Here is a 27855-nt window from a genome sequence, read left to right as displayed (position 1 = left end):
TTTCTTTCTGTCACCTCAAAAGTGTAACTGTAATGATAAAATTCCTTGTGTTATCTTTTGTCTCATCAGAAAGTCATGGTTGTGCTCGGGATAGAGGTTATTGCAAGACTGAACACAGTGAAACCTTTAACTTACTGAAATTTAGACAAGTTGTGATGCATGCCCATTAGTGGATGTTTTTAGTGTAGTTCCTGCTCCATTTTCTTGTGCATTAGACAACTCAACAGGCTCTGTACTGGAGAAACAGTTCAGTCCTTACAGCAAATTGTGATACTTCTTATCGTGCAGTTTTCCAGGCCTTTAGCTGGATTCTGTTGTGTTTGACAGTTGTTTTCTTTTACAGACTGAATTTAACGTACTCTAGAGATCTACAGATATGTGAATGTCTGTAACGTGTCAGTTAAAATGTGGTTCGTTTTGGTATTATACTACTAAACTTAACCATTGTGATCACTGTTTCAGGTCATGTATAATTCATAAGAAAACAATTCAAGCTCAGCTTACTAAACATGATTTTTCAGGTCTGAGCAATTAAATCAAAGCGACTTAGGAATTTAGACAATTAATTTAAAATGAAACAGACCGTTGCTGCTTAGATTCTGTTCTTAGAGCCGAGATACTCAGTGTTGTGTTAAAGATTACCCTAATGCATTCAGGGTTAATAACTACTCAGTTCCATACATCATCTTTGAGCTACATCCAAAATTATCTGCTTATTACAGGAAAATGCTCTGTGGTTTGCCCATCAGCTGTTTTCTTCCCTTTGTCTCTTTGGCTCCAGACCAGTGTAAAATGTAGCACTTTTAGCCTGGTCTGCAAAAGAATTCAACACTCAAATGAAACAAAACCTTCTAAAAATCTGAATTTGGTCTGGTGCCTAGAAGGTGGTGTGTTTTTTGGAAAGATCTGACCTCGATTATGACTGCCAGATATGTCTGTAAGGCTTTCTCCAAAGAATAAAAAGACCTATCTGGAGTATGACAGGTTAGAATCCAGAAGAGTTTATTTATTATTGAAGTTGACATTACCGAATATCTTCAATACTTGCTTCAGTTATTCTCTTAAAAAATAATCCTTGTTATTCCTCTGCTAAGACTGTCTGAGCTCTTCATTTGGACGTTAATCGATGCATCCTCTAGTACAACCCTGGGAAAGTGAGAATTGTGTGTGCTGAAAGAGAATTACAAGTAGATACCATTTGTGATTCACTGTCCTCTGTCCTCTTTGTTAACAAGTCTTCATAGATTCTGTAATATTTGCTAAGCCATCCCATAGTGTTTTTTAGCTGGTGAAGATTTTTTTAAAAGTACTTAAACCCTTCCTAAAAGCTATTATTTGAACACATTCTTAATCTGTACAGTTTTTGTTTCAATTCAGTTGCTTTTCTTTGAGTTCTTTATAATCTCTGCTCCCTGTAGAGCCCTTTGAACTGTTCAAGAGTCTTATCTTAAACTGCCTGAGTATAATGAGGAAATGGATGGGAGTGGAAAAAAATCAGATTGAACCTCTTTGGGGATTTTGTTTCCCCCTTTCCAGATCTTAAGTGGAAAAGATAGAGAAGTATTTTATGCCAATTCCCTGTGTGTATTCCAGAGCTTTTCCCAATCTCTAGCAGCAACTATGAGCTCTTTTTGCTTACCACCACCATTTGGGATATGCCATAGGGTGTTCTAGAGACAATGGCAGTGTTGAGTCTCTGCACTGGGTGGTACACTTTGCTTTGTGTCAGCTGAGTGCCAGGGAGCAGAGAGTGCGTATGGCAGAGCTCAGCAATTATATTTGAGGAATTTTAATTTCCTACAGAAAGAAAGTAGGTGATAAATGTTATTCTGTGTTTTCATTTCTCTTCTCTCACCTTTATAGTGGTTCAGATCTTTGTGGATACGTGAGCTCTGTTCAAGTGTGGCATGGATCCTGGCTTCTTCTTGCTAAAAACCCCACTAACACAGTCAGGTTTTTCTCTGGGGAGACTTCAGTTTTCTTCTCCAATTTTGCATCAGAAGTATTCGATTCTGTTTCTTTTATGATGTTTGGATGACTATGAAGTCTGTGGCTACAGATTTATTATGGAGCAGCTTCTGTAGCAGCACAAGCATCGGGTCCCTGGAGGCAGCCTGCTCTAAGTCCTGTGCTCCAAAGCTATCAGTTAGTAAAGCATTGCAGTCAGCAACCTTAATATCCTGCCTTACTATAAACTCAAGGATTTGCCAAGAAAGGTCTTGAATCCTCTAAGGAAATTTCCTCTTCAAAAGTTTGTCTTGATGTTTTCTAGCTATACTGCTGATACTAAGATTCAAACAAATGTCCCAGCTGAACTTTCATTCTGCTAACAAAATTGCTGAAGGCATTTCACTAAAAGTGAAATGATAGATTGAGCCTTACAGGTTATCTTCTTCTGTAAACTGAATTTCTTTTTACAGCTATGAAAGCGCACTTGTACAACCATTGGATCCAAACAACTGTGTTGCTATTCCTTTGTATCTTTTTAACTGCGTCCTACCTTAAAAATGCTGAGGTCTCAGTTAAGAGCCTTTCACAAGAATATCTAGTTCTTGTGTCACCAATAAACAATCTTTTTCAGAAGTTCACAAGTTGAAGTGCTCATTTTATCATTTTCTGCTCTTATTATGGAAACAGGAAAATCACTGTGTCATGAACAACCCCTTTTAAAAGTAGAGCTAAAAGTGATAGCAGAGAAGCTGGTGGTTTCTTTGAGACTCCTCCTGAATTCCTGCTGTTGGTATTTGTAAACCTAAAAAGTAGTGCTGCAGAGCCAGGTTGGAGCTCATGAAGACTTGTCCTTGCACCATATGCTAAACAAATACCTTGATATTGAGATCATCTGTCCCTGCTCTTTTATTTGCTCCCTATATATGTCTGCATTTGTCTTGATTTGTCAAAGCCTTTTTACCAAATCTTTCAGTATTAAATATTTCTTTTAATATTATCATCTTTTTCACTCTCTGATCTCAGTACTAGGAGAGTAGCAGGCAATAAAACTTGAGTAAAGATTATTCATCCCTGGCTAACTCTTGGATCATTACTCATTTACTGTTGTACTCGTTGATAAATGATATCTCCATATATCTCCATGCAGTAGTATGTTATTAGGAGAAGCACTTTATCACAACATCAGCAAATTCCTGCTTTATGTTAAGACTGGCTTATTGTGTGCAGTGGAATTTTTTCTGACTCTTTATTTGATGAAGTGTGTTGATAGATATGTTTGTTTTGACTACAAAAAGAGTAATGCTTTGAGCTCTCACTTTTAATAACCTGTATTTAACTCTGTATTTGTGAGGAAACAATACTCTTCTTTGCATCCGTGCTGCTTTCATTTTGGACAGCTCAGTTTCTTTACCCTTAAAAAAACAAAGGGTTATAAAATGTACTTGACTAACATCCTCTGCAACAGTTTAATCAATTTTGGATGCATTTAAGACATAATTCAGCTATTGTTCCTGCAGTTTGGAAGCTTAAAATCAAAATCATGTATGAATACACACATTTTTTTAAGAGCAGTGTTGAAGAACTCACAGCTCATGGCCTTGTTAAGTCAAAAGCAGTTATATTAGTGGAAGCAATAGAGACATGGAAAGTTTTTAACAATGATTTAGACCCAACAGTAGATAAAAATGTTAAAAATCTTCAATCATGATGCCAAAGAAGACAGCATTTTTTCATGCAGTTATTATTGAGAAGAAGAAAGGTGGCATGTTTCTATTTTAAAATGAATTTGAGCTTTCTGTTGTATTCAGAAGTATCCAAAATATGTGTTTTTTAAACTAGAAAAATGAAGGTGTCTTCATATTTCTAGTGGTAAATGTAGTAGCTCAGGTGAGTGTAAATTTGTAAAACTGACATTTGCTCCTCATAAAATTATGGAAGAAGTGATACAGGATATGTTCACCAGTGACTCAGACAAGATTTTATTACTGATGCAAATGATGGTTTATGGAGAATATGTCTTGTCAGATGTGCTTATTATAAATTTTTTTGATAAAACAGACTTAGGGTTTTTGAACCTGTTCTGTACAACACTTCGTTACAGAAAAATAGCATTAAGCAAAATTAACCTAGTCTCTATCAAATCAAATACAAATTAATTACCTGCTATATCTGGAAGGGCTGTTGTAAGTGAGACAAGGAAGTTTCCAAGGAGATACTGTGCATCACGGTGATAGACTCAAGAAGCATGATCTCTGTTGTTTATTCAAGTTGAGACTGAGAGTTGGCGTGATCGTATTTTGTAAATGCAGAGGTGTGGAAGAGATTTCTGAAGATTGTAGGTCTTTTATCAGAGAAAGATGATGAGATTCACTGGCTATTACATGAAAGCCAAACAAAAGATGTTTCAGAAACAGCATGTTTTAGAAGAGTTGTCCATTGGTACAACTAGTCTATATAATTTGAAAGCATTAAATCAAGGCCTTCTAGGCCATAATTTTACCAGGTATTTTGGAGCTGATATGAAAAATAGGAGAGTTGACCCATGATGGAAGAGGTTAGTACATATGGTTGCGTAACCCCTCGTAGACTGGGAAAGTGTACATCCATGTGCAAGCTTGCTGTTATTATACAGAAAATAAGGCAATGAACACCACTTTCAGCCTTTTACATTCATTATGTGTTTGACAGCAAAACACTTTCATCTACTGAGATAAGAAAGGAACCATAGTTTATTAATCAGGAAAATGATCATTATTTTTTTCCCATTCTGTGCTTTTGGATCTTGTAGTAATACTTTACACCTCTTTTATACCTCTTCTGCATTAAACAAAAATGAAAGTCATGACTTTAATTGTGAATTAATATGACCATTTGCCTCCAAGTCTATTCATGGTTTCCGGAGTCTCCGTTTGCTAATTTTCCATGCTAGTCAGCATATTGACCTTATGTCCCTCTCTCACAAACTGTCTGCAGAGCAAGCTGCCAGATTAATTCCGTACAATGAGGAATTAGTAAGTACTATTGATCTGCATTCTTCTTTACATGACTCTTACAGAGTGCTCTTCATCTTCTTCCTTTTTCCACTATTTATCCTAGCAAAACGTTACACGGTTTTATATGTTTCTTAGTGAAATTAGCTTCCACACAGATAGAGACATGCATTTTAGAATTATAAAGATACTGGTGCGTTTAGGAGGATGTGCAAATATTAAATAATTCACATGCGTAGTAACACCTGCAGGTTTTCATTGTTTTTCTTCAGGTGTATTTGTTTTACTGTTTCAATAGGGAAAGCTATTGATGGTAAGAACTTAATTAAAGGCCTTATTTAATAGATCTGCAGTAAATACGTCTTCACCTTCACAGGACAGTTTTCATTCACCTTTGCTTTATATTTCATAACATTTCCTGTTACTTTCTTTTTGCTCTAATCTTAAACTCTTTGGATTTTCTAGTCTGTAAGCCCTCCAGGGCAGGTTACTTACTGTATGTCTGTACAGTGCTGAAACGAAACCCTAGGTGTGTTTGGATACTTGTTGGTAAGTGGCTGTTTAAATCAACACTTTTGAAGATTAGATTTCCTGATGTCACTGGTGGTTTGGATTGTGAGTGGACTACCTTTGCATACCTTCAAGCTTCTTCAGCTCTGAGTGTCCATCCTGTGTGCCTGCAGGGACTGAGCATAGCAGTGGGCGGATGGCCTAGGCACCAAGTGTGGAGGGATAGGGACAAAGTAGTGTCACCTGCAATTATGGAAAACAAGTGTGAAGGGGTAACAGAATAGCACCACCCTTTCACCTGTGTTTCTTGAAGCAGTAACTGGGTAGAAAAATAATGCTACCTCATTTCAAGGTAAAACTCCCACCAGAGGCTTAAGATCTACCCAGATGAAACTACCAGTTCAGTTATTTCATAAAGCGCACGTCGCTGCAGAGTCGCGTTCCCAGCTGATTATTTTTCGTCTTTCTTTCATTCAGGTTCTCTCGATTTGCCCAAAGGACATGAGAGCAGATATTTGTGTGCACCTAAACCGAAAAGTTTTTAACGAGCACCCTGCCTTCCGACTGGCCAGCGATGGCTGCCTGCGAGCCCTGGCCGTGGAGTTTCAGACGATCCATTGCGCCCCGGGGGACCTCATCTATCACGCTGGGGAGAGTGTTGATGCTCTTTGCTTTGTGGTCTCAGGATCCCTAGAAGTCATCCAGGACGACGAGGTGGTGGCTATCTTAGGTACTGTGATCCCTCCTTAAATGGTGGTGCTTGGGATACATTTGACTTCTGTGTAGGTTTGAATATTTGCTCCTCTTGCCTTACAGGAGCTGAGACTATGTGGTTGTCATAAGATAAGGATGTTAGGTCTCAAGAGATACTGCTCAGGAAGTGATCCCTTCATCTTTTATTCCATTGAGAATGCTCATTCTGCCTAGTATGGTTCATTGGTCACAGTTACTGTGTCCCTAAGCAGAAAAGAATGGCATCTTTTAAACAGTCTGCTAGAGGAAATGCACGTTGTTTTATATCTATCTCAGGAGGATTTCCACATTAACCTTTGCTCTGGGCTTTCCATTTGCCTGTATTCTAGCCAAGAATAATATTTTCAAACTGTATCTTCCAAGAAAACAAAATTGTAATATTTAATGAAGTGGTTCTACAGAAAAGAAACAGTTCAGTGTGACTGTGTGAAGAGATAGGGATGCACTGTATATTCCAGCTTGATTCATGGGAAATCTGAGTACTGGGGGAATTCCAGGTTAACCTCCCCCCCCCCATTCCTCTGGAGTGTCTGATTTGCCAGCAGTAGTTGGGAAATAGCCAAATGCAGACCCCTCACTAACTCGTGTGGGATTGGGAATTTTGTAGCATGAGGCGGAACTGAGTGGTCAGTCAGCACCAGTGCTGAGACAGGACTTGTCCTCAGGGGCATAACAATATAGATGAAGAAAGAACCTCTCCAAGGAGAGTCATTCTCTCTTGCCTGTTCGGAATAGATCTGTTTATTGTAGAATTTATTTCTGTTGAACATCAGCTATTTTCCTTCTCTTAAACTGGAGCGTGGCTCTCTGAAGGCAAATGCAAGTGCTGGTCCTGAGCTGGGGGACCACTCATGTCACTGAACCTCTGTGCTGCTTCTTTCACGTAAGAGCAGATCCAGAGTACACCATGGGTCTCTTCTGTGCCTCATGGGGATGACTGCTGGGAAATGAGGGTCATGATGGACTGGAGAGTTTTGCCAGCATGTGAAAAAAGGGCAGATATGGAGGTCAGCACTGGTTGTGTATGGAGAATATGTACTCAGGGTATGTACATCAGTGCTCTTCTCAGCTACTTGCTGCAGCTTTTTGTTCTCTAGAATATACTGATGTTTTTTTTTAACAAGAGTGAATCTGTTTCCATATTCAGATGTGAAGTCATTACGATAAAAGCTCCTAACTCTGTAATTTCCATAGCAAAATAATCCTTGTACTTCAGCTTGTTGGGCCATCTCACTTTTATTATTAATTTCAATGACAAAAAGGTCTCTTATGTTTGCTTACAGCTATTTAAAAAAAGAAAAGCTTTAAGAGTAAGTAGCAGCATTTAACTAAACAAAATGGTTCTCAGAGTACTACAGTGAAACAAATATATAATTTACTGAACTATAAGCCATCACTAAGTGGATTACATGCAAAACTTTTTTGTGTTTGCTAATGAATATTGTGTTTGATGTAACAGTGAGAACTTTTTGTCTCCCACTTGCATGCAGTGTAAATCCAGTACCTATCTTATTCTGCATTTGGCTGGGAAGCCCTGTAACCATATCAAGTTAAAGTAAATTTACCTTTAATTACCAGAAATGATTTTGATTCTCTCATGGCTGCTGTCAGGTGATCTAGGGACTCAGAGGTATGTTCATTGTGTACTGTGGGCACTGGTAGAATGCGTAAATCTGACTTTGAGATAAACTGCTAATTTTAATCGTAGGCACACTGAGAAGTTTTCTTTTGCTTGTGACAGACTATTTAACAGAATGGTGTACTGAGTAATTATGAAACGTTGCATCCTAAAAATTCACTTGTGGAAGGAAATCTCTTTCAGATGTAGTTGCAGAGACATACAGAGTGACAGCAACACGCTGGTGTTCCTAGGAAAAGTTGACTTACAGAGCTGTACTGTTGGCCTGTCCACTCTCTTCATCCCCCAGTAGTAATTTGTATTGAAAGTGGGTAAGCATCCTTCAGAACCTGGTCCTTATTGTATTCTACTGCGGGAGCAGGAGAATAGCAGGACACTTAACTTCCTTTGCAGAGCAATCCATTTCCTAAGCTTGGTAAGGAACTGGTATTGTGCCATTACTATTTCAGTAGTGTCTTTCATCCAGGTGTAGTGTTACTTGCATTGCAGAAAGGTGGAAGCGGTTGGTGGTTTATTTTGCCATGCTTGCCTGTAGATGGATGTTTGTTGTCTTAGAAGTGGAGAATCTTAGAAAAAATCAATGAGGAAAGGGCACTGAAGTGGGTTAAGATCATGCATTGTCTATCCCTTGCATTCATTCATGCTTCTCTGCAAAGGTCAGGGCTTTGTCCTCCCTTAGATCCTGGCATAAATTGCTCCTCAGTGCTGCTGTTCTTTCCTTCCTTCATCCTCCTTTACTGCAACTCCCTACCTTGCAGTCATACTAAGTTGGTGCAGACAGCTTCCCTCCTTGCTAAAATGGTGTCTTCAGGGGCTTGGGTATCCCACCCAAGTGCTAATCAAGGGCTCTAGAAGATAGAGAAAACAACATTTTTCTATTGTAGCAGTTTTGCTTGCTCCAGTGCCCCACCTTTGCCATGTCTTGTGCTTGAAAACTGGTGAAACCCGGTGACTGACCAGACAACTTTACACCCTGTTATATTTTCATTCTCCCCTGATTTGGTTTTGTTCTCATTTGCGTGAAATTAAATGCCCAGCTACTGCAGTAGAGTAAGAGAATGGACCCAATTGAACCTAGAGAATCTGCGGTTTATAGGACTCAATAATGAAGATACCCAGGTGCCCAATTAGGACTCCTCATTAGGTGTTTCCCTCATTAGTACTCTTCATTTCTCAGGGACAGCCTCCTACCTTCCACAAACACTGACCACTGCTCTAGCAGTGTGAGCGCTGTGCTCAGAGTTCGAGTTAAGGGGAGCTGCTTTGCTGGGAAAAACAGATCCAGTCATTTTAACATACCTCATGTGCAGTTGTCAGGATAATGCAGAAGAGCAAGCAGCCTTGTCCCTAATTAACCAAACTTTCCTAGTGAGAGAGGTGACCCTGAGAAGGCACATCTGTAATTGTCCACCACCTCAAGCAGGAGTAAACAACCAATCTGCCACTGCTATGCGTGGGGAGATGTTCCCAGCAGAAACATCTTAGGAAAAACTGGGGGTGTGAAGTCATCTAATGGAACAAGGCATCTGCTAGCAGAGGGCACTGAGCAGCTCACCCTGCCACAATTAACCTGAATTTGCTCCTGCTGAAGAGTTTTGTATAAGGGGTAATGCCAGCCCAGTGCCTGGAAGCTGTTTTGCAGCATCCAGTATTAGCACAGCTGAGTGTGTGAATTGTGCAGTAACCGGGAAGATTGATCAGCAAGGCTTAGAGAAGTCCTTCTGCTAACAAAAAAATAATGACTCACCACACTCAACTGATGATTGTAGGAATTGATCAAAACTATTGCTCAAACTGTGTAGTGATAGAAATGCATTGAGCAGTGAGTTCCTGGCTGGGGACTGCTGCTGAACAGATTCAGTTTTAATAGCCAAACCAGGATGAATATAAATTTAATAGCTTGTGTTTTGGCCACACTTAAGATCCTGATTCCGTATGTATTCAGTTGAGTTGTTCTTTATCTTCGTGTGTTGCATGTTAACTCTCAGCATATTCTGCATACAGTCCCAGTGCAACAGCGTTGTTTACTGGATTTATTCTTCTTAGACAGCCCAGGCTCCATCGCTCTATTCCATGAACATTAGTAATTCAGAATTTGGGATCCATGCATCAACACTTGGAATTTCTGTGGTGTTACTCAGCTGAGTGTGTTTTATGCAGGACAAGACTGACCAAGTGTGATGGAGCTTATGGTGTGAAAAACTGACATTCCAATCCCATCTCAGCAATTTTAATTACTGTAGTTGCAGCTTGATTCAACTCTCATTGGAAGGAAAGTAGAAAATTTGTCCTTACCTAAAATCAGCTCAATATCATGTAGTGATTTTTTTTTTATTTTTTAACTGAAGTAAAATAATTCAGACTGGTTTTGAGGTTCCCCAACTCCATAATGTGCACCTGGTAGCAATCTACAGAGCAGCAGTTCTGTAAATTGCAACCAGATGCACATTACCTATGTCCTATTGCAACTGTGAGTTAAAGTTACAGTGAGTTAAAGCTCTATATTAACTAAAAGACATATGACTCAGAAAGGAAAGCTGTGCGTTTTCCATTTAGCAGGACTGCAATAATTAAGGTGACAGAGGCTGTTTTTCAAGTGCTGAATCTGAAAATATAGATATATCTTATATATCTATATATTTATACATATAGATATAGATATATAAATACAGTGCTCAAAAGAGTATTGATCTGAGACGCAGCTTTGCATTGTGCAGTTCTTAAACGTATTCTGTGGAATGAGTCTTATCTTACAGGTCTGGGTTTACATGCATAGTACCATGTAAAATTTATTCCTACTGTTTCTTGTTCAAAGGTGCTATTAGCTCTTACTGATGGAGTTAAAGGGAGTGTTCAATTTTTCACATCATTTTGTAAGTTTAAAGTATTTCTGTCTCTGCCTGCACCGTAGATAACTATAATATGAAACATCAATCTTAATTTAGTGCCAGCTGGTGTGCTGTAGATGTGATCTGCAGTCTCCAGTGTCAGAAGGATTCCTTCCACTGAATTGAGATGTTTTTGAATTAGAACCTGCATGCTTCACTGCCAAACCCAGGAGCTCAAAAGTCTTGGCAGTACAAGAAAAAAAATTATTTTGCAATCATATCATATATTTCTTTTAAATCAAATTAACAGTCTGAAGCAGTCTGATTTGCCTTGTGAGCACTGAAGATGGTGGAGGTCATGCTTTCAAGTTTACTTCTTCAGTTGGGAAGGATGGGTACTTGTTTTCGTATCAAATCAAAACTGAGACTTCCCATCATGAGGAGCTGGGGCTTCTTGAAAAAAATGAGGAGGAGACGTGCTAAAAGTGTGAGAGATGGGGAACATTAACCTGTCATAACAGGAGAACAGTGACCTGTCCCTTTTCTTGCAGCAGTCCTGACTGCTGGGTGAAGGGTACATTTATTTTGTGTATTTAGGCACAGATGGGGAAGGTTGCACTGTATTTAATAATGTACAGTGCCTTTGCCAGCATGGATTTGAGTCTTGGGCAAAGTCTCTTATTATTGTTTCTTTGCTGGCTATTTTGACAATCTTTCAAGTGCTAAAAGTGCTCTTTTCTCCATTCGTTCTGCCCTTTCACATGTTAATATATGGGGTCCCATCCAGCTGGATGTCTGACTGGTGTGAACTGATTTTCAATGAAGTCCTGGCTTCTTGGCCTACCCTAGGAAAGGCTGAAATTTTGGCCAGAACCTCCACAAAGGCACAGAGCCCTGTCTCACAGACTGATAGTCACCTCTGCACATTATGGGCTGTGCTCACAGGAAGCAGTGATATCCTAGCTGGCAGGAGACAGCTGGTGAGCTTGCACCTATCCTTATCCTCTTTTTCCTCATAGCTGGATCAACCAGTGTCTCATGGCAAGGAGCTGCTTAACTGCTCACCCAACAATCACAGAGCTGTGGGCTGCTGCAAGTAACTGCAAATTCCTTCCTTCCTCATCATGTCTTCATCAGCTTGAGATATGTCTGTCTGACAGCCAGAGGTTTCACTGCAGATGTATAGTCACAGACAGGTGTATGTGCATGAATATACAGGTAGCAATGTAATTAAGGCTTCAGGGACTTGATATTTGTTTCCTGACCTCCATTTCTGTGCACCTGCCATCATTTCATGGCTATTGGTACCTGAGCAAATTAGGTGATTGTTTTCTGTGTATAATGCAATTTTACTGATTCTGCAACAAAATTGGTCTGTATTGCCTCTGCTGTTCATAAGTAACAGACGATTTAAGCATATCCTGATGGAAAGCCTGCATTATTCATCATGTCTGGCTTTTGCTAGTGTGACTGATGGGTCTTGGGAGATGTTTTAAAGCAGAGAGTAGTATAGCTGGCCTATTAGCCAGGAGTGCACAGCATATATTTTCCAAATCTGCTTCTCTCTACAAGAGCTTTTGCCTTAAGGAGAAACCTTTTGCCCCTTTTATTTGTTTTTCCTCTCAGTGCAGTTTTCTATCGGGAATTCATTCTCACTGCCCATCCAGACTTTCTCCAAAAACTCTATCAAGTTATTGTTTCCACTGATGTATTTTTTAGCTTGATTTCTGTCTGAAGAAAATAAATCTTTCCATTTCATAGGTACATAGAGGTTCTGAGAGGATGTTTTACAAGGGTCTTTACTCTCTGTGTATTCAAGGACTTTTAATTCCCTTTTACAGCACCTGGAAAGTTTCATATAGATAAAACTTTATGAGATGTCCAACCATGAGCTCCTGTCTCACAAAGTGGAAACTCAGTCTGCGGTGCAAGGTGGCTCAGAACATCAGTCCCCTGCTTCTGTGTGGCAACGTTATCTATCCATAATATAAAATAACAATATATAGAATTATATTTATCTATTATGTAGTTACATTTTGTCTAATTTTCTCTAAATATGTAGGGATACCTGTGTATGTTGCTCCAAAAGTAATGCCTTATATTTATTTCCTCGGGAACTAGAAGATATTCAAAGAGCACAGTGATGCTATTTGGTAGAGCAAATTCTCAGCTACAGTAAAGTATTTTTCAACAGTCACCACCATCAGCTATGCATTTTAACCAGTGATGAACAAGAGCGTGCATGCTGTGCTTGTCACAGTCTGCACCAGGGGAGGTGAGTTCTGAGTAGCCGGAGTATAAAACTTACTAAGTACATTTTTAATTATAATTCTAAGAAAGATGAAAAAATCCCATTAGTTGCACTGTGTAAAATAAAACTTGAGTGGACAATTACTACTCTCGACTCAGTGAGCTACGGTTAACAGGGATGAAGTATAGAACATTAATCTCTGTATTTATGAGGAAACGTGCATTGTTTTGGAGAATCTGCTTGGGTGTTTTCATGCAACACAGTTCTTAACATGTTTACAGAGGGCAGATGAGATCTGGAAATGTGTGGGGAAAACATGAAATTCAAAAAGCTGTAAGCACTTCCAAGATTCTGTACTTTCTGAAGTGCACTTAGAAGCTTTTGGGCCTCTTGTAGTCACCTCCCATGAAACAATGAGCACTGGCAGCAGACAAATACCGTCTTTACCTTTTAAGTTGTCTTTTCAAGTAACCGCTTCCCCGTTTAAGTGTACTGGCTGCTGACCCATGAAGGATTGCAAAGATTCAGTTTATCTTCTCAGCCTCATTCAGAGGAACCCGGTGTCGTTCCTGCCTCACTGAGCTGCAGAAGATGAGGAGATCTCGGTTTTATGAATGGTGATTTTATCTGTCTGTGATTTGGGAATGTTCTGTAGCACAGCTTCTGAGTCAGCATCCACTGCTTTCAGCTTGAATTATTTATATATTACCTTAAATATAGGAAGGAAAAAAAATATTCTGCTCGCATTTCAGCAGGAAAATCGTACCAGTCCCCATTACTGAATTTTTAACTAGAGTCTGCAGCTGCTGAAACCAGGGCTCAGTTCTGTCCTGTGTCCACTTTGGAGAGCAAATCCATTAAACAATTTTGTGCACTTCCAAAATGGTCTATTTTCTATAAATTATGTAACTGTGCTGAGTATGGTGTAATCCAGGTTTTAAACTGTGGATTGAGAGAAGGGTAATTAACTGCAAAGGGTAATTTTGAAACAGAACATTAGATAAATTATATATTTGTAGGAAATGCTCTGTGATAAGGAAAGCATTTTAAAGTAACTTGTTTTATCAACCATATCAGCAATAGTATGGCAATTCATCATAATAACATCTCAATATGTAGAATTATTTTAAAGCAGTTCAATGAAAATGCTATAACCTTTCTGAGAGGTGATTCTGCTCTACAGGCTGCATGAGAAATGTTAGTCCTGTTACTGGATGCATTATCTGAGGCAGAAATAGAAATAGAGAAATAGTCTCTGACCCCAAAGAGCAGTAAGGTTGGATGAAGTATTATTCTGTGTTCCTAAAATAGAGCTGAGTGAAATGTTGCAAGTCCTTAGAGTAAGAAGCATTAAAATGTATTACCTTTTATTTCCCCAAACTATAAAATCACAAACCTTCACCAAGAGACTGCTCGAGCTACCTAAAATCAATAGATATACTACCACTGACTGATTGATTTCTAGTTTCCTCTTAATAACTCCAAAAATAAAGAGTTCGGATATCACTGGGGACCAAAGCAACCTTCTTTCATAAGTGCCGTTAGTACTACAGTTTCTGTTTCAGAATCTGTCAGCCACCAGATGTGTGTTGGGGCCCTCACCCAGCCCATGGCAGTGATAGATGGCTTCTGCCTACTTTAGTTCTCTTTGTGGCCCTCCTCTGGACTCTCTTCAGCAGTTCCCTGTCTTTCTTGAACTGGGGAGCCCAGAACTGGACGCAGTACTCCCATTGTGGACCCACCAGAGTAGAGCAGAGAGGGAGAATCAGCTCTTATTCTTTCCCCCCAGAACACCATTGGCCTTCCTGGCTCATGGCTAACCAGGACACCCAGCTCCTTTTCTGCTGGACTTCTCTGCAGCAGGTCACCCCCTATTCTGTACCGGTGTGTGCAGTGGTTCACATCTGGCTGTAGTTATTTAAATATGCCGGTGTCTAAGGGGTCAAACCCTTCCGTAGTCAGCAAATGTTTTAATACAGACTCAAGCAGAACCCTCTACGCATGTGGATGTGTTTGGATTTAGAAGCTGACTGCTGGATCTGCTTAAGATTTAGAGCCAGGTATTTAGAGGTTAAAAGTCTCGGGGATGGTTTTGGTGAGTTTTCAGATGAAATGTTACCTTGCTCACTGAAGCAAAAATGTTTAATGAACATTTAAGAAGTGATCCGTGGCATGTGGAAGCTGGCTCTTAAACAGCATTGCAAAGCTGTAGTGATAAAGCAGCCTAAATAACATAGGCTTTCAATCAGAGCGGGGCTCCTGTGTCACTTAGAAATGACCCTCAGAAATATTCAGTCACCTTACCATCAGTTAACTGCTTATTATGTTCAGGAGCTTTTGGAAAATCCATTACCCGAATCTTCAGCTACACCAAGACCTTTACAAGTCTTACTTTTATGCTCTGTGATGCTTTGCAGAGCTATCTATAAATATTATAAAATCCTGTGGCTATTGCTAAAGATGCTGAAATGCCTTAGATATTTTTAAAACTTTTACTCTTATTAGTTTTCAGTTGGGAGCCAACGTTATCTTATTCGGAAGCATAAGAATGTTGGGAAAGAAATCATCTGCATGCTGAAGAACATCACGTAAGCATTGACTTTTAGCAAATTCTGTCCTGCTGTTTTTCAGGTAAAGGTGATGTGTTTGGTGATATCTTCTGGAAGGAAACCAGTTTGGCTCACGCATGTGCCAATGTACGGGCACTGACATACTGCGATTTACATATTATTAAACGAGAAGCCTTGCTTAAAGTGTTGGACTTTTATACTGCTTTTGCAAACTCCTTCTCAAGGAACCTCACGCTCACCTGTAATTTGAGGAAACGGGTAAGGCAGCTGCTCTTGTTTTCCCTTTCTTTCACCAGGAGATTGCACACTGTTTGCAGTGTTGAATAACCCCCGGTTTACTCTTGATGTTTTTGGGTCACTGCAGATTAACTGGCCTTTCAATAGATGTTGTAGCTCTTTATTAATGATGGCTCAATAAAAGTTAGCCATAGATTTGCAGCTCTGAGAAGCAATCCTGGCAGGGTGACATATGAATTACACTTTCTTTTTCTTTGCTTTGCTAGTTTCTTTTTTCTTTCTGCTGCATAATGTATAAAATAATAGTCTGAGAGAGTCCATATCTTAGACTCTTCAGAGGTAAGGCTCAGTCTCTCTCCTGCTAGATCAGAAGAGAATACTCTGATGGATTTGCATGGCACAGACCAACTAGGACAAATTCACTGATGTTAAATAAATAAAATGTACTCTGCAAAAGTATTATTTTAATACTTGCTTCTCTCATTTGCATAGTTGAGAATTTTAATATGGCAAGGTTAATAAAGCTTGATAGCAATTGTACATTCACTGCTCACTTTTTAAATCCTCCTGCTCATTTTTTAATCAATCAGCAATGCTCACTATCCATTAGTCCCTTCAAAGAGCACTCCATCTAAAAATTAATTAGCTATAAGGACATGTCTTGAAAACAGGTTAAGGGATTCGTTAATTCATATTGCGGCTGCAAATTTTAATCTTTATGATTTATTTTTTTTTAAGATTGATGAGGGTTATATGAATTTCATTTGCACAGAGACATCTCCTAACAACAATTTATAGATTGTTGAGCATTAACTGAGAACCTCTAGCTGCTGAAACACATTTTTTCTGCAGCTAGGACATCTCACCTCATAAGATATCTATGCTACCTCAGTATTTAACAAGATAATTTCTGCCTCTGCAACAACAGGACTTAAACAGAACTAGAATTTTAATTTTCTGGATATAGTTTCTTCTTGTCCATTAAAGTATCTTACAAAGTAGGTTTCATTTTTAGTGTGTTCCTGTGCTCATTAATGTACCAACTATAGCACAAAATACTCTTGGCAAAAAGTGGATGCAGCGGGATTATAATCCCCTTGTGTCTGTGCAGGAGACACAAAGAACTGAATTATAATCAGGTTTGGTTCCAGTTTGTCAACTTATTCTGACTTGAAGCTTGTTAACTCCACTTTGGTCCTGAAGAAGGGCTTTTGGCTTGAGAGCTGCTTTGGGGCTTCTAGCTTTTTGCTTTTTTATTGATAAGACTCCAAGTGGTAACTTTGACATTCCCCCTTGCCTACTTGTCACATGCCACCAGCTTCAGACCCGAGATGACAGGGTCTGAAGCTGGTGGCATGTGACAAGTAGGCAATGATGAGAGGCCTTCCTTATGGTGATTTCATGGGACAAGATAGTACCACGTACACTGTCAAAATATATTATTTCCTTCTCAGAATGGTAAATCTGTCATTTCAGGTAGCTTCCTGGGACTCCCTATTAGCTGTGACAAGGTTGTGCACAGGAAAAACACAGACAGATGTTTTCTTGTCAGGGCAACATGCTGGAATTCAACTCTGCAGCCCTAGGATGCTCAAGGGGAATAATCACTTGACTGTTTTTCTATGTCACATACCTTTTTTGGGCTGTTAGGTTCCTAGCAGGGCCTGGGAGAGGGAGTCACACTGGTGGAAAAGCACTCGGGGAGCATTAAGTTACATGGATTGTGCCATGGTCCCAGTGACACAAAGCAAAACGTGTCTGAACAGTGCTTCTAAAGAAGGGTTGGATTTTGCAGAAGGAAAGGCAATGTCAGTTGGGTAAATGTGTTGGCATTAGAGTCAAAGGAAGATCAAGTTAATGTGGTACATGAATTAATTTCACTGGAAAGTTGGGCAGTGACATCTGAGCTACTCACCAATCACTTTCTGTTGACTTTTGAAACAATCCTCAGTTTCTAACTTTTAAATACCAAGAGTACATCAGATGAACTCCACTTATAATGTCTCCTACTCAAGAGCTATTTCAGAAGTCTTTCTCCTAGTATTGCAGGAAGTTGTGCTGAGCCAGTGCTTGCTTTTGCAGAAATTATGGGTATTGTTCCTAGGCACAAAACAGACCATACTGCTTTCAGCAATGGGAATACAATCCAGGTCCTGTTACATAAAATTATTCAGGGAATTGTTTCAAATAATGTATCTGCTGAAAGTGTACCTAATTCCCTGTTGGACTCCAAGTGTCCGACTGTGAGTTCAACCTTCGAGAGAAGCCATGCCATCCAGAACGGTTTCATCAGGAGAACAAAAAGCAGTTGTTCAGTTACTGAAAATGGGCAGACAGAGCTGCACTATACTGCAGAAATTTGTGCTGGAGTCATGTAATCTAAGTGGAAGGAAAATCATTGTATCCTTTAATTGATTTCAATAGGAATATACTTAGCACTTTTTCTACGTTGTCATCACTTGTAAGGTTTGACATTTAATTATAACAAAAATACACTCGTTGCAGTTCAGTGCTCAACAAAATGGCTGTTTGTTCTCACTGTCAAAAATATATAGACAGAGAGAACTGCTCTTTCATTAGGTCTGCTTTTCCAAATATGTATGTGTGCATGTGGATGCATACACACGCGTATTTGTGCTGCATTGTCTCTCAACAAGCACTTAGATGTAGTCTGTAGACTGTGAAACAATTTAAACGTTCAAAAGGCTAATAAATTAATAACAGTGCTGAGCACAAAAGGTTAGTTCCACATGACAGGGAAGAGAAAGTCACACTGTAGTGGGGAAATAATGTTTTCTCACTCCCAGATAGCATTTAGAGGCTTGGCATGTTGAATGACCTACTTAAGGCATCTGCTCAGCCTGCTATTATCAACTCTGGGTTTTTGTTTTCTTTTTCTGTGTGTTAGGTAGCTCAGCCATCACGCTGCATTTATGAGCCTATAAAGTGAGCATGCCTGCTAGCTTTCCAACCTGCAGTCCTCTCTCCTGCTCAGGGTGACGAAGTGACTTTTAATCTGTAATTGCAAAACATTGCAGCATATCTTGTTTCGTGCTCTGAAATCTTTATGGCACATCTAACATCTCTAATGTACACTCCAAGACAGGGGCAGGACTTTGAACTTTTTTTTTTTTCCAAATAGGGCAAATAATTAATCTGGAAAGATACTGTATAAAATAGCAATGAGATTATATATAGCGGCCTCTGAGGACTGGAAGTTAGAAAGCAGCATTTAGGATGAGTTTTCAAAGAGTTAAGTATTGCCTTCTGATGTTGGAAGAGAATATTAATAATGTCTGTCTAATTCATTAAGTGCCTTTCAAGATTTCATGCAGCTGGAGTGAGGGCTCTGCAAGCTTGAGCCATTAAGTTTGGCCAAGAGAAGGGAGCCAAGACAGACTTCTAAGAGATCCATACCCAAACAGATATATATACGTTTCATTGGTAGTAAAAATAAATAAATAAATAAATAAGGGAAAAAGGCCTGCATTGAGCTACCTCACAAAAACAGGAGTTCAGTGGAGATATTTTAAAAGCTTTTGCCTTTTCTCCTTATTGCTTCCATTTACACTAACTAATGCACCATCTCCAGCTAACTGATCATCAGTCTGTGAAAGTGCAGTAAAAATCAAACTGAAATGTTGGGCCCTCTGAAATCAAAGCTGAAATTCTCCTGTGCTTCAGTAAAGCAAAGATTTCCCTCCTCAGCTTTTAAGGTACATGGTTGCATACTGCTGTTTTCTACTGTAAGCAAAATGAATTGTGTTAACTGAGTCTGGAGGAGCCAAGGGGAGGATGTCTGGCCATGTAGGTTCTCTGGCACATTTTCTCCTGAAAGGTGTGTTAGGAATGAGCCAAGGAAATGTGAAGAAAGCAAGTGCCTTTAAGGCAGTGAAATACCCTCTAGAGAGGCTCTGTTCTGTTCCATGTGACAACCTAAAAGCCAGGGACAATGCTGTGAGCAACTGATGTTATCTAATTCAGCCAGCACAGTGTGAAGCAGGTGAGGCCATCAGACTCTCTTAACACGAATGTTCTCTTTGTCTATTTTAGGTCAGAAGAATTTCTTTTAAAATTGGCTTTCTGTTTTTGCTTGAGGTTTTAATGAATCATGTGTTGTTTCTTGAGTGAATCATACATCATTTCTTTGTCACATAATTTAGAAACAAAAAAAATATATTTTAATTTGAATTCTGTGCTTCTGTCTCGTCTCCTGAAAGTGAAGGTTGTACCAAAGGTCATTCAGGATCTCCTTCCTCTGTCACTTTTCAAGCTCTTTGAGTGTCCTGATGCAGAGGCAGGAGGTGTTGCTCTGTGCATTGCTTGGTCCTGACGGCTGCACATGTTCTGGTAAACCTGCAGATTTTCGCAGGTTTTGAGCTTTGAAAGCCTGCCACAATTATAGCAGAGCTGTTTGCACTTGGCCAGCTGGTGCTCCTGCTTGGTACTGACCGCTTGGGGGGAATGACTTGCTCACATAGAAAGGGATCAGAGCATGGGGTTTGAGTAGCTGGCATCAGAAAGCTGAGGGGAATCTGTGGGGAAAATTGTGCTGGGAACCCCCTGCTCTACATCTACACAAGGGCAGGTCCATCATCCATTTTCACCCCTTTTTGCAGTCTGTCATGTGGAATTTCCTCCGTGTGGGACAGCAGTGGTAACCAAACCTATCTGGGCAAAACAAGCCATTCCATCATTATGCCTAAAGTGAAGCAGGGAGATGTGCTGCCTAGGAAGTTGCTGTGCCTAGTAAGATAGATGGGCTCCAGGGGGGCTCTGGGCTCCTGTCCTGTGATGAGGAAGGTGCCAACTCCCAGTCTGGCACTTGGTCCCCATCCCTCTCTCACTCATGGTACCTGTCTTCTGTGTCTGCAGCTTATTCCTCTGCTGACTCAAGCCAGTGGCAAGGGTCCCAGTGAGAGCAGGATCAAGCCCCTGGAAAGGCAGATCCAACACATCCATTTCTGTTAGGGCTTACATGTCCAGCAGGCTTTTGGCATAACTTTTAAATCAAAATGTATTTGCATCTCAGCAGCTTCCTCAAGCCTATTTGAAATTAATTTGATCCACTTTTTGATGGCAAAGGGTGTATTTCCTTTCCCTGTCTTTGCCTTTCCCAGAACTCAAAGCATCAGCGTGCTAATATATCAGGCTACTTGCAGCTCCTAGGGGATGTGAGGAGGCACAGAGGGCTTCCCCAGCTCTACGTGGTGACAGTCAACTTAACTTGCCCAAGTGCAACACAGCAACATGAGCCACACACCATTAAGGTCAGCTCAGTTTGAGCATCCAGGATGATTTTTACCCCCACCTTCCTCTCACACTACATCTCACAGATTAGCTTTGCCTTTAATTTCACCAAAATTCCTTTATCTGTCTCCATGTGAAAAAAACTGTTACACCTTGTTTCAGGATGCTCCTACCCTTTCCTGTCTCTCTCTGATTTTTAATTATCTCAATTGTTTTCTTCTTTTTATATGAGTGTTTTGTCCTAGAAAGTGAAATCTTAACACTGTAGTTCAGCTGTAGCTCCAGTTTAGCACAATTACAAAGCAAATAAGTTATACCCTCCAAAATCAATATGGTTTCATTTTGTTCACATCTTTGCAGGCCTTCCAGCCTCCATTATGCTCTAAGAAGCTTGCACTTAAGCCAATTTTCTTTCTTTATTGTTTGACCTCGTTGTATTCAACCATCTCCAGATATGCCACTATTACATTACGATATTTCCTAAAGGGCTGTTTCACTGATTTAGATCTGGCACCACCTCTGGAGATGTCTAGACCTGTGCAAGGGACCCAGGTAGGTATCTAGTCTTGCGTATGTGTGTGGGACCCAGCATGGCCCAGAAGCATAGCCCAGGCTGCCCTTCTGCTGCAGAGAAGCCCACATGATCCCACGTGCTGTAGGATGGATCAGCATCCTCAACTTAAGCTTTTCTGCAGCTCTTTGCTCTCGTCTTCTGCTCCTCTGAGCATAATTCCTTGTGCTCCACTTCAGGGGCGCAGGGATCTGAGTCAGTCACAGCAGGGAAGTCAGTGAGTCCTTGGAGGGCCATGCATGACTTCGTTAGGTAGAAGAGCAGCATAATTCAGAGAGAAAGCTGCAGCAGCATTAACTTCTCGCCTCTGTGCCTCTGCCAGACATCATGGGACAGCTGTCCCTGAGCAGAGAGGCTGCTATATAAAAGCTATCAGTGCGCTGGCTTTCTTGCTTTTGCTGGTAGCTGTGAACCTGACTTTCCCTTGTGCCTCGCTCTCCTCCCTCTCCTGTTTGCCACTTCATCATCTCCCTTCTTCTGAGCACAGGCCAGGTCATGCAGACCATGGGGAGCTGGGGCTGTGGGAGCAATTGCAGCGCTGTGTCCTCACTGCAGGCACAGAGGGGAACAGCGGGGAGCTCCGTATCTGCCTGTGTTTCAGAGCCACATTAGTCCCACAATGTACCACTGTACTCTTGTTCTACTCTGAATATAATTTCTAAATTCAGTACCTCCTGAGGTCTCAGTTGTGTTTCTGTGAGACAAAATCCCACCAACTCTGTTAGAAGTGGGATTGAGCCCAGTTGTGATAATCCTTGGGCATTACAGAGGTTTACGGTTTGATTTTTATTCTTTTGCATGGACATGCAGCTTCTTTTTCTGTCTAAATCAAAATAGCTTTGATCTCATTTGTCAGACCATTATTTCACTGCTGGTCTTTGGTGAGAAATACATGGCAATTCAGCCTTGCTTTCAAGGTGCTTTGAACTGTGCAGTATGGCTGCAGAAGAGAATTGTATGTGCTGATGTGCTGCTTTGTGCACGCAGAGACTCAGCAGCTGTTACTCAAGGCAGTGCTGATTTTCCCCATCTCTTCTTCAGGCAGCAAGGGAAATGCAAACAGAGTGATTTATGTGTATGTGAACACATCGTTGATCAGGAAATGTCAGGGATTGGCAGCATCCACTGAGGTGTAAACTGCACTTGTTAGAGGGAAGATCCAGGCTGGAGGTGATTTGCTAATGTAGTGTCCCTGAATTAATACCATTTTCTTGTTTAGAAAGCTGTCATAATTAAGGGACTCTGTAGTTCGCTCAGAGAGCTTTCTACAGGCTGTCTGTAATATTGATTCAGGGCACTAGTGCTTACACTGGATTTGAGTGATGATAAAGTAAATCAAAGGTTTACTATTTTTGATCTTGTAAATATTAAAAAAAAATGTTTTCTGTTCACATCTCCCCACTGATTAAATTTAGTGCTTCTAATTTCCTCCAACTGAAAGGGAGGCAGTGTGTGTGCATGGTGTATAGGAACGTTTAGATGTTGTACTGAGGGACATGGTTTAGTGGGGAAATATTGGTGGTAGGTGGACGGTTGGACTGGGTGATCTTGGGAGTCTGTTGCCTCCCTTTGGCCTGATTTTTTAAGTGGTGCTGTGTGGAGCCAGGAGTTGGACTCCATGATCATAGAATCACAGAGCTGTAGGGCTTGGAAGGGACCTCCAGAGATCATCAAGTCCAACCCCCTGCCAAAGCAGCTCCATAGCCCAGGTTGCATTGAGCTACCTCAGTGTAGGTAGGTGTCCAGGTGGGTCTTGAATGTCTCCAGAGAAAGAGACTCCACCACCTCTCTGTGCAGCCTTTGCCAGTGCTCTGTCACCCTCACTGTGAAGAAGTTCCCATGCACATTTGTGCAGAACTTCCTTTGCTTCAGTTTGTGGCCATTTCCTCTCATCCTATTACCACATACTGCTGAGAAGAGACCGGCCTCATTCCTTTGCCTCCCTCCTGCTCCTTAAATATTTATAGATGTAGATCAGATCCCCTCTGAGTCTTTTATTTTCAAGGCTGAACAGATCAAGGTCTCTCAGCCTTTCCTCATAAGGGAGGGATCTGTATGGGTCCATTCCAACATGAGACATTCCATAATTCTCCAGTTTTGTGTTTTCTTTTCATCTTGACTTGCATAGAAAGGCTTCTCAGGAGTTCCTTACTCTAAGTCTGTAAACTGATAAATAAAACTGCCCGCATACATAAGGTCTTACTTTCTGTGCAAATCCATTATCCTATTGTTTGCAGCACATGCTTCACAAGAGTATAATGCCCAAGCAGGTGTTTCAGCCTTTGATAACCATTAAAAATACTGTGATTCTCAGATTTTTTGAATGCTCTTTTTGGGCTACTTCCTACTGCAATGAAACTGCATTCAGGTAAGAGTTAAACTGTAGACAGAGGGCAGGAGAAACTTGGTGGAGAAGTTAGTATGAATCCCACTTGTCTTAGTTAAAAATAAAACCCAGCCTGTCACTTCCAACTTAATGATAGTTGTTTCACTTTGCCTTTTTTAATTGTCATCCAGTTGCTGTGATTAGAAAGCTGCCTTGGTTTAGGTCCTGTGAAAAGAAGCTCTGGAAGAGCAATTTTTGAGGAGCTGATTTACATATATGCCAGAGGTGGGAACAGGGACAAGGGGATTCTGGAAAACACCTGAAAGGAGCTGATCCTGTTACTGCACTTCTGAGCAGCTTGCTTGAAGGCAAAGAACTTGCATTTAGGAAGGAGTGCTTATTACTAATCCATGTCTTTTCCTCATAATTTTACTTCTCAATTTCTCACAGCCCCTGGTCTAAATTTGCTCCCCCTTCCGAAAGATTACAAAAACAGAATGTGGTTTTCAGATGTAAGGTATGGTTAGGAAAGGAGTGTAGTATACTCTGATTCTGTTAACTCCATTAATTAAGCAGTCAGTGATCTTTTGAACTCAGACCTCCCCTTGGACATTTAGTTGAAGGTTAGATTACTTTTTATTCATTATTTTGCAGATGTTTCAGCTGCCAGAGATTTTGTAAGGTGCTTCCTATGTGCATACTTACATTGCTCATTGCACATCCAGGGCTGGCAGCTTACCTCTTTGCACTCTGAGCTCATGGCTCAGTTTTAACTGACTGCTGTCTTCTGCCTTTGTTTGTTTGTTTGTTTGTTTAAAAAGAGAGCAATTCTTTTCCTACCGAAGCAGGCTTTGCTTTCTTCTGAGAGCCCAAAACTCTGCTTGCTCTTAGAAACGTGGTAATGAGGACCAAAGCAATTAGCAAAAACCAGCCTTTTCTAAGGGGGCTATTTCTACTGATCAGCTGAATTACAGCCTTTCTGCTAGGCAAGTCTTACTTTTCCATTTGTACCCATCACTTACTCCTTGATACATCTAGGTTTCCTTCTCCATGTCTCTGACCTTGTCAGAGCATTCTGTCTTCTCAGCACTCCATTTCTAGGTCTAGCTCATGGTTTTCACTGATCTGCCTCCCTTGCCTGCCTGCCGTTGTAATGAATTTTATTTCCCTCGTGTGTTGAAATTGCATCCATTTTAAAATGGAACAGCTGTTGGTAGTTCCAAGCAGCTTGTTTATGAATGACCCCCATCCTTCTCCCAGACTGTATCATATCTGACCAAGAAGGCTGCAGAAGAAAGGTAAATGGGGAACTAAACCACCCACGCTTTTCCACGTGTTATTAACTGTCCCTATTTCCATTTAATAAAAAGTCTTATCCAATAACTTCAGGTTGCTCTCCAAAAGAGTATGAATAATACTCTATAATCCACTGCATTAGTATACAAACAGGTGCCTGAGTAACCAGCATGAACCATCAGCCTTCAGGCATTTCTCAGAAAGCTGGGACCAAGGTACTGTTTGCCATGTGGTCCATAAGAAATGAGTCCCCACAAAGAGCTTCTTTTCAGTCCAGTTGAGCTCAAGATCAGTCCAGGATGTTAGACAGCTGCTAATAGATAGATAAGGACTCTGCTGGGACAGCAATTGACCTCGCAAATTTCTCATCAGCTTTCTTTTACCCTGTTAGTCTGCTTCTGGGCAGGTACAGCTGCCCCAAGGATCAGCCCTGCCCTGTAGCTGAAATGTCTGGCATGGATATGTATCTTCAAGCATCCTCCCACATGCAAAAAGGGTGCCAGACCCCACTGAGAACAGTCAGCCTCCTGCTAGTGCCTGGACATGATCGTCCTGGGAGAAGATGACTAGAGAACTGGTGTCTAGCATGGCAAGTTTGGGGTTAGCTGCATTTTTCAGACACCAGAAAAATATCAAGTCAGAGGAAAACAGACGATGCTTTGATCTAAGTGCCAGAAGTCAAAATGAGACCTCAAAGTGGATGCAGTATCTGAGATGAAAAAGGTAAGAGAGCCAGAGATAGTGATCTGTACTTCTGTGTGTTGTCGCTCCGCAACATTGCAGCAGCGTTTGTCATTTAGCACCTGGTGTTTCATTAATTGTGTGTGCACAGGGATTGATAGAAAAGATACTAACTGTGTAAACAGGGTGCAGCATAATCACTAATGAGGAACTACAGAATCATCAATGTTATTGATTGCAAAGACCTGTTGTTTGTCCAAGTAGAGGTTTTGTACTGGCCCTAGACAGGAATGGGGAACAAATCAACTGGACTGACTCCAATTTTACAGGAGGAGATCATTTTGGATCACTTTTAAAGCCAGATTTGCCAAAGTCTACAATACTGAGGATTATAAACTAATTTGTTTGGGTCTGGAGCAATGAGATAAGCTAAGGCTACAAAAACAGCAGGCTTAGCCCCTAAGGAGCATCCTGTGTTAGTGCCTAAATGCATGGATAGGAACATAAAGCAGTGCTGATGAGCTTTGCAGAGATCCACATCTAGAAAATAGGTGACTGCGATGTAGGTATTAGGGAAGATCACCAAGAATCACATGGAGAAATTTGAAGGAACTTTGGGAACAGGCTTAGTGCTGGGACACAATAGAATGATGCCTGCAGGTAGGATATAGCCAGATCACTAAAATCCTCCCTAGCAGAGCCGTGGCTTATTGTCATGAAAGCCCAGGGATCGATTTAATGCATGTAAATGGAATGGAAATGGCTCCTCACCGCACCATCTGTTTATCCCATCCCCATACTCCCACTAGTTAACTCTTTTGTGGAGTCTCTTCCTCCTGCTGGTGCTGTTCAGGAATAAACACAAAGCTCTGTGGAGTCACCATTCGCTGAGTTCCTCAGTCCCATCTTTTGAGCTTGTAAAAAACACCTAATGGTCCTTTGGGGATTAGTCAAAGCACTCTGTCCTCCCTGGTGGTTTGCCTGCAAGAAGCTCTGACAGGACTCTCATCAGCAACTTCATTTCTCCGCAGAGAGCCTTCAGGGAACTGTCCACTTCTCTTTGGGTTGAAGTTTGTCATGGGCACTGGCACTGCAGTATTTCTGTGCTGTTGGAGGTAGTTCTGCAGTTGGTGGGTAACTGTTCCCCAGGCTCATGTGGCTCTGGGTGGTTTTCTTTGACTTTTTGCCCCAGGAGAGCTGTTCGTTAGTTCCCACTCAGGTTTCAGGAAACTAACAAAATCATTGAGATGGAGTGTTTGCTCTCTGAGAAGTTGTCGTTTGATTATGCTGTAATTTGAAGGCCTCTGCCCTTTTGATCATTACAGATTACCCCTGAAAAACTGTTTCCTTTAATCTCTTGAACTAAAATGCTTTCCGTAGCAACACTGCACTGACCACTTTTGACTAGAGGGAGATTTTATCCTTTGGTGAAGGTTGCACATCTTCCTCATAGAGTATTTCTTCTTTGTTGGCATGCTTATGTCTTGGGTCTTTTTTTCTCCCCAAGAGATTTCTTCCCACTGAAGCATTGGCTGTGAGCACATTGAAGGCAATTACAGTGTGTTTCAACAACCAGCACTCCTTACTCTCACACTGCCAGCATGCTGCTCTCAGCTGGGAAAATTTTAGCTCTTGCTGATTGAGATGTTTCACTCAAAGAATCCCAGGGATACTTGTTAAGGTTATTTCAGAGCGCATTTCATAGTTAAACGAGGTAGATATTAAAAGTTCATCTAACCTTTTGGTCTTTTTTTTTTTGGTGTGTGTGTGTGTGTTAAATGGAGATTTCCCGATGGTTTAACTGAGTTATTTTGTCTGTTATGCAGGGGGCTGACCCTGTCTTTCAGTTAGTGAATGATCTTCCAGAAGTGCTCATCTTTGCTGAGTCTTGATTTTTCTTCAAAAGAGTTGCCAGGTCGCACTACCAGTTTCATACTGGTGTCTCTGAACTGAGAAGCAGAGGTGTGTGTGAGTTGCTGAATTGCCCTACTCATTCTTCCTCT

At 40.8% G+C, this 27855-nt stretch overlaps 1 protein-coding gene across 2 annotated transcripts in view; it reads left to right on the top strand.

The window, feature by feature from the left end:
* KCNH5 (potassium voltage-gated channel subfamily H member 5) overlaps nucleotides 1-27855 on the top strand; it is a 140211-nt gene that overhangs the window by 99846 nt on the left and 12510 nt on the right. For both annotated transcript variants that reach the window (XM_065755665.1, XM_065755664.1), the window contains exons 9-10: nucleotides 5928-6180; nucleotides 15553-15749. In XM_065755665.1, coding sequence (XP_065611737.1) covers nucleotides 5928-6180; nucleotides 15553-15749 — 450 coding nt within the window. The remainder of the gene's footprint in view (nucleotides 1-5927; nucleotides 6181-15552; nucleotides 15750-27855) is intronic.

The sequence above is a fragment of the Cyrtonyx montezumae genome, unplaced genomic scaffold, assembly GCF_038088225.1.
Source record: "Cyrtonyx montezumae isolate F1298 unplaced genomic scaffold, pur_monq_1.0 scaffold_10, whole genome shotgun sequence".
Taxonomy (NCBI): Eukaryota; Metazoa; Chordata; class Aves; order Galliformes; family Odontophoridae; genus Cyrtonyx; species Cyrtonyx montezumae.
Note: the sequence above shows the minus strand (reverse complement) of the source record. Positions and strands in the feature narration are given on the sequence as shown.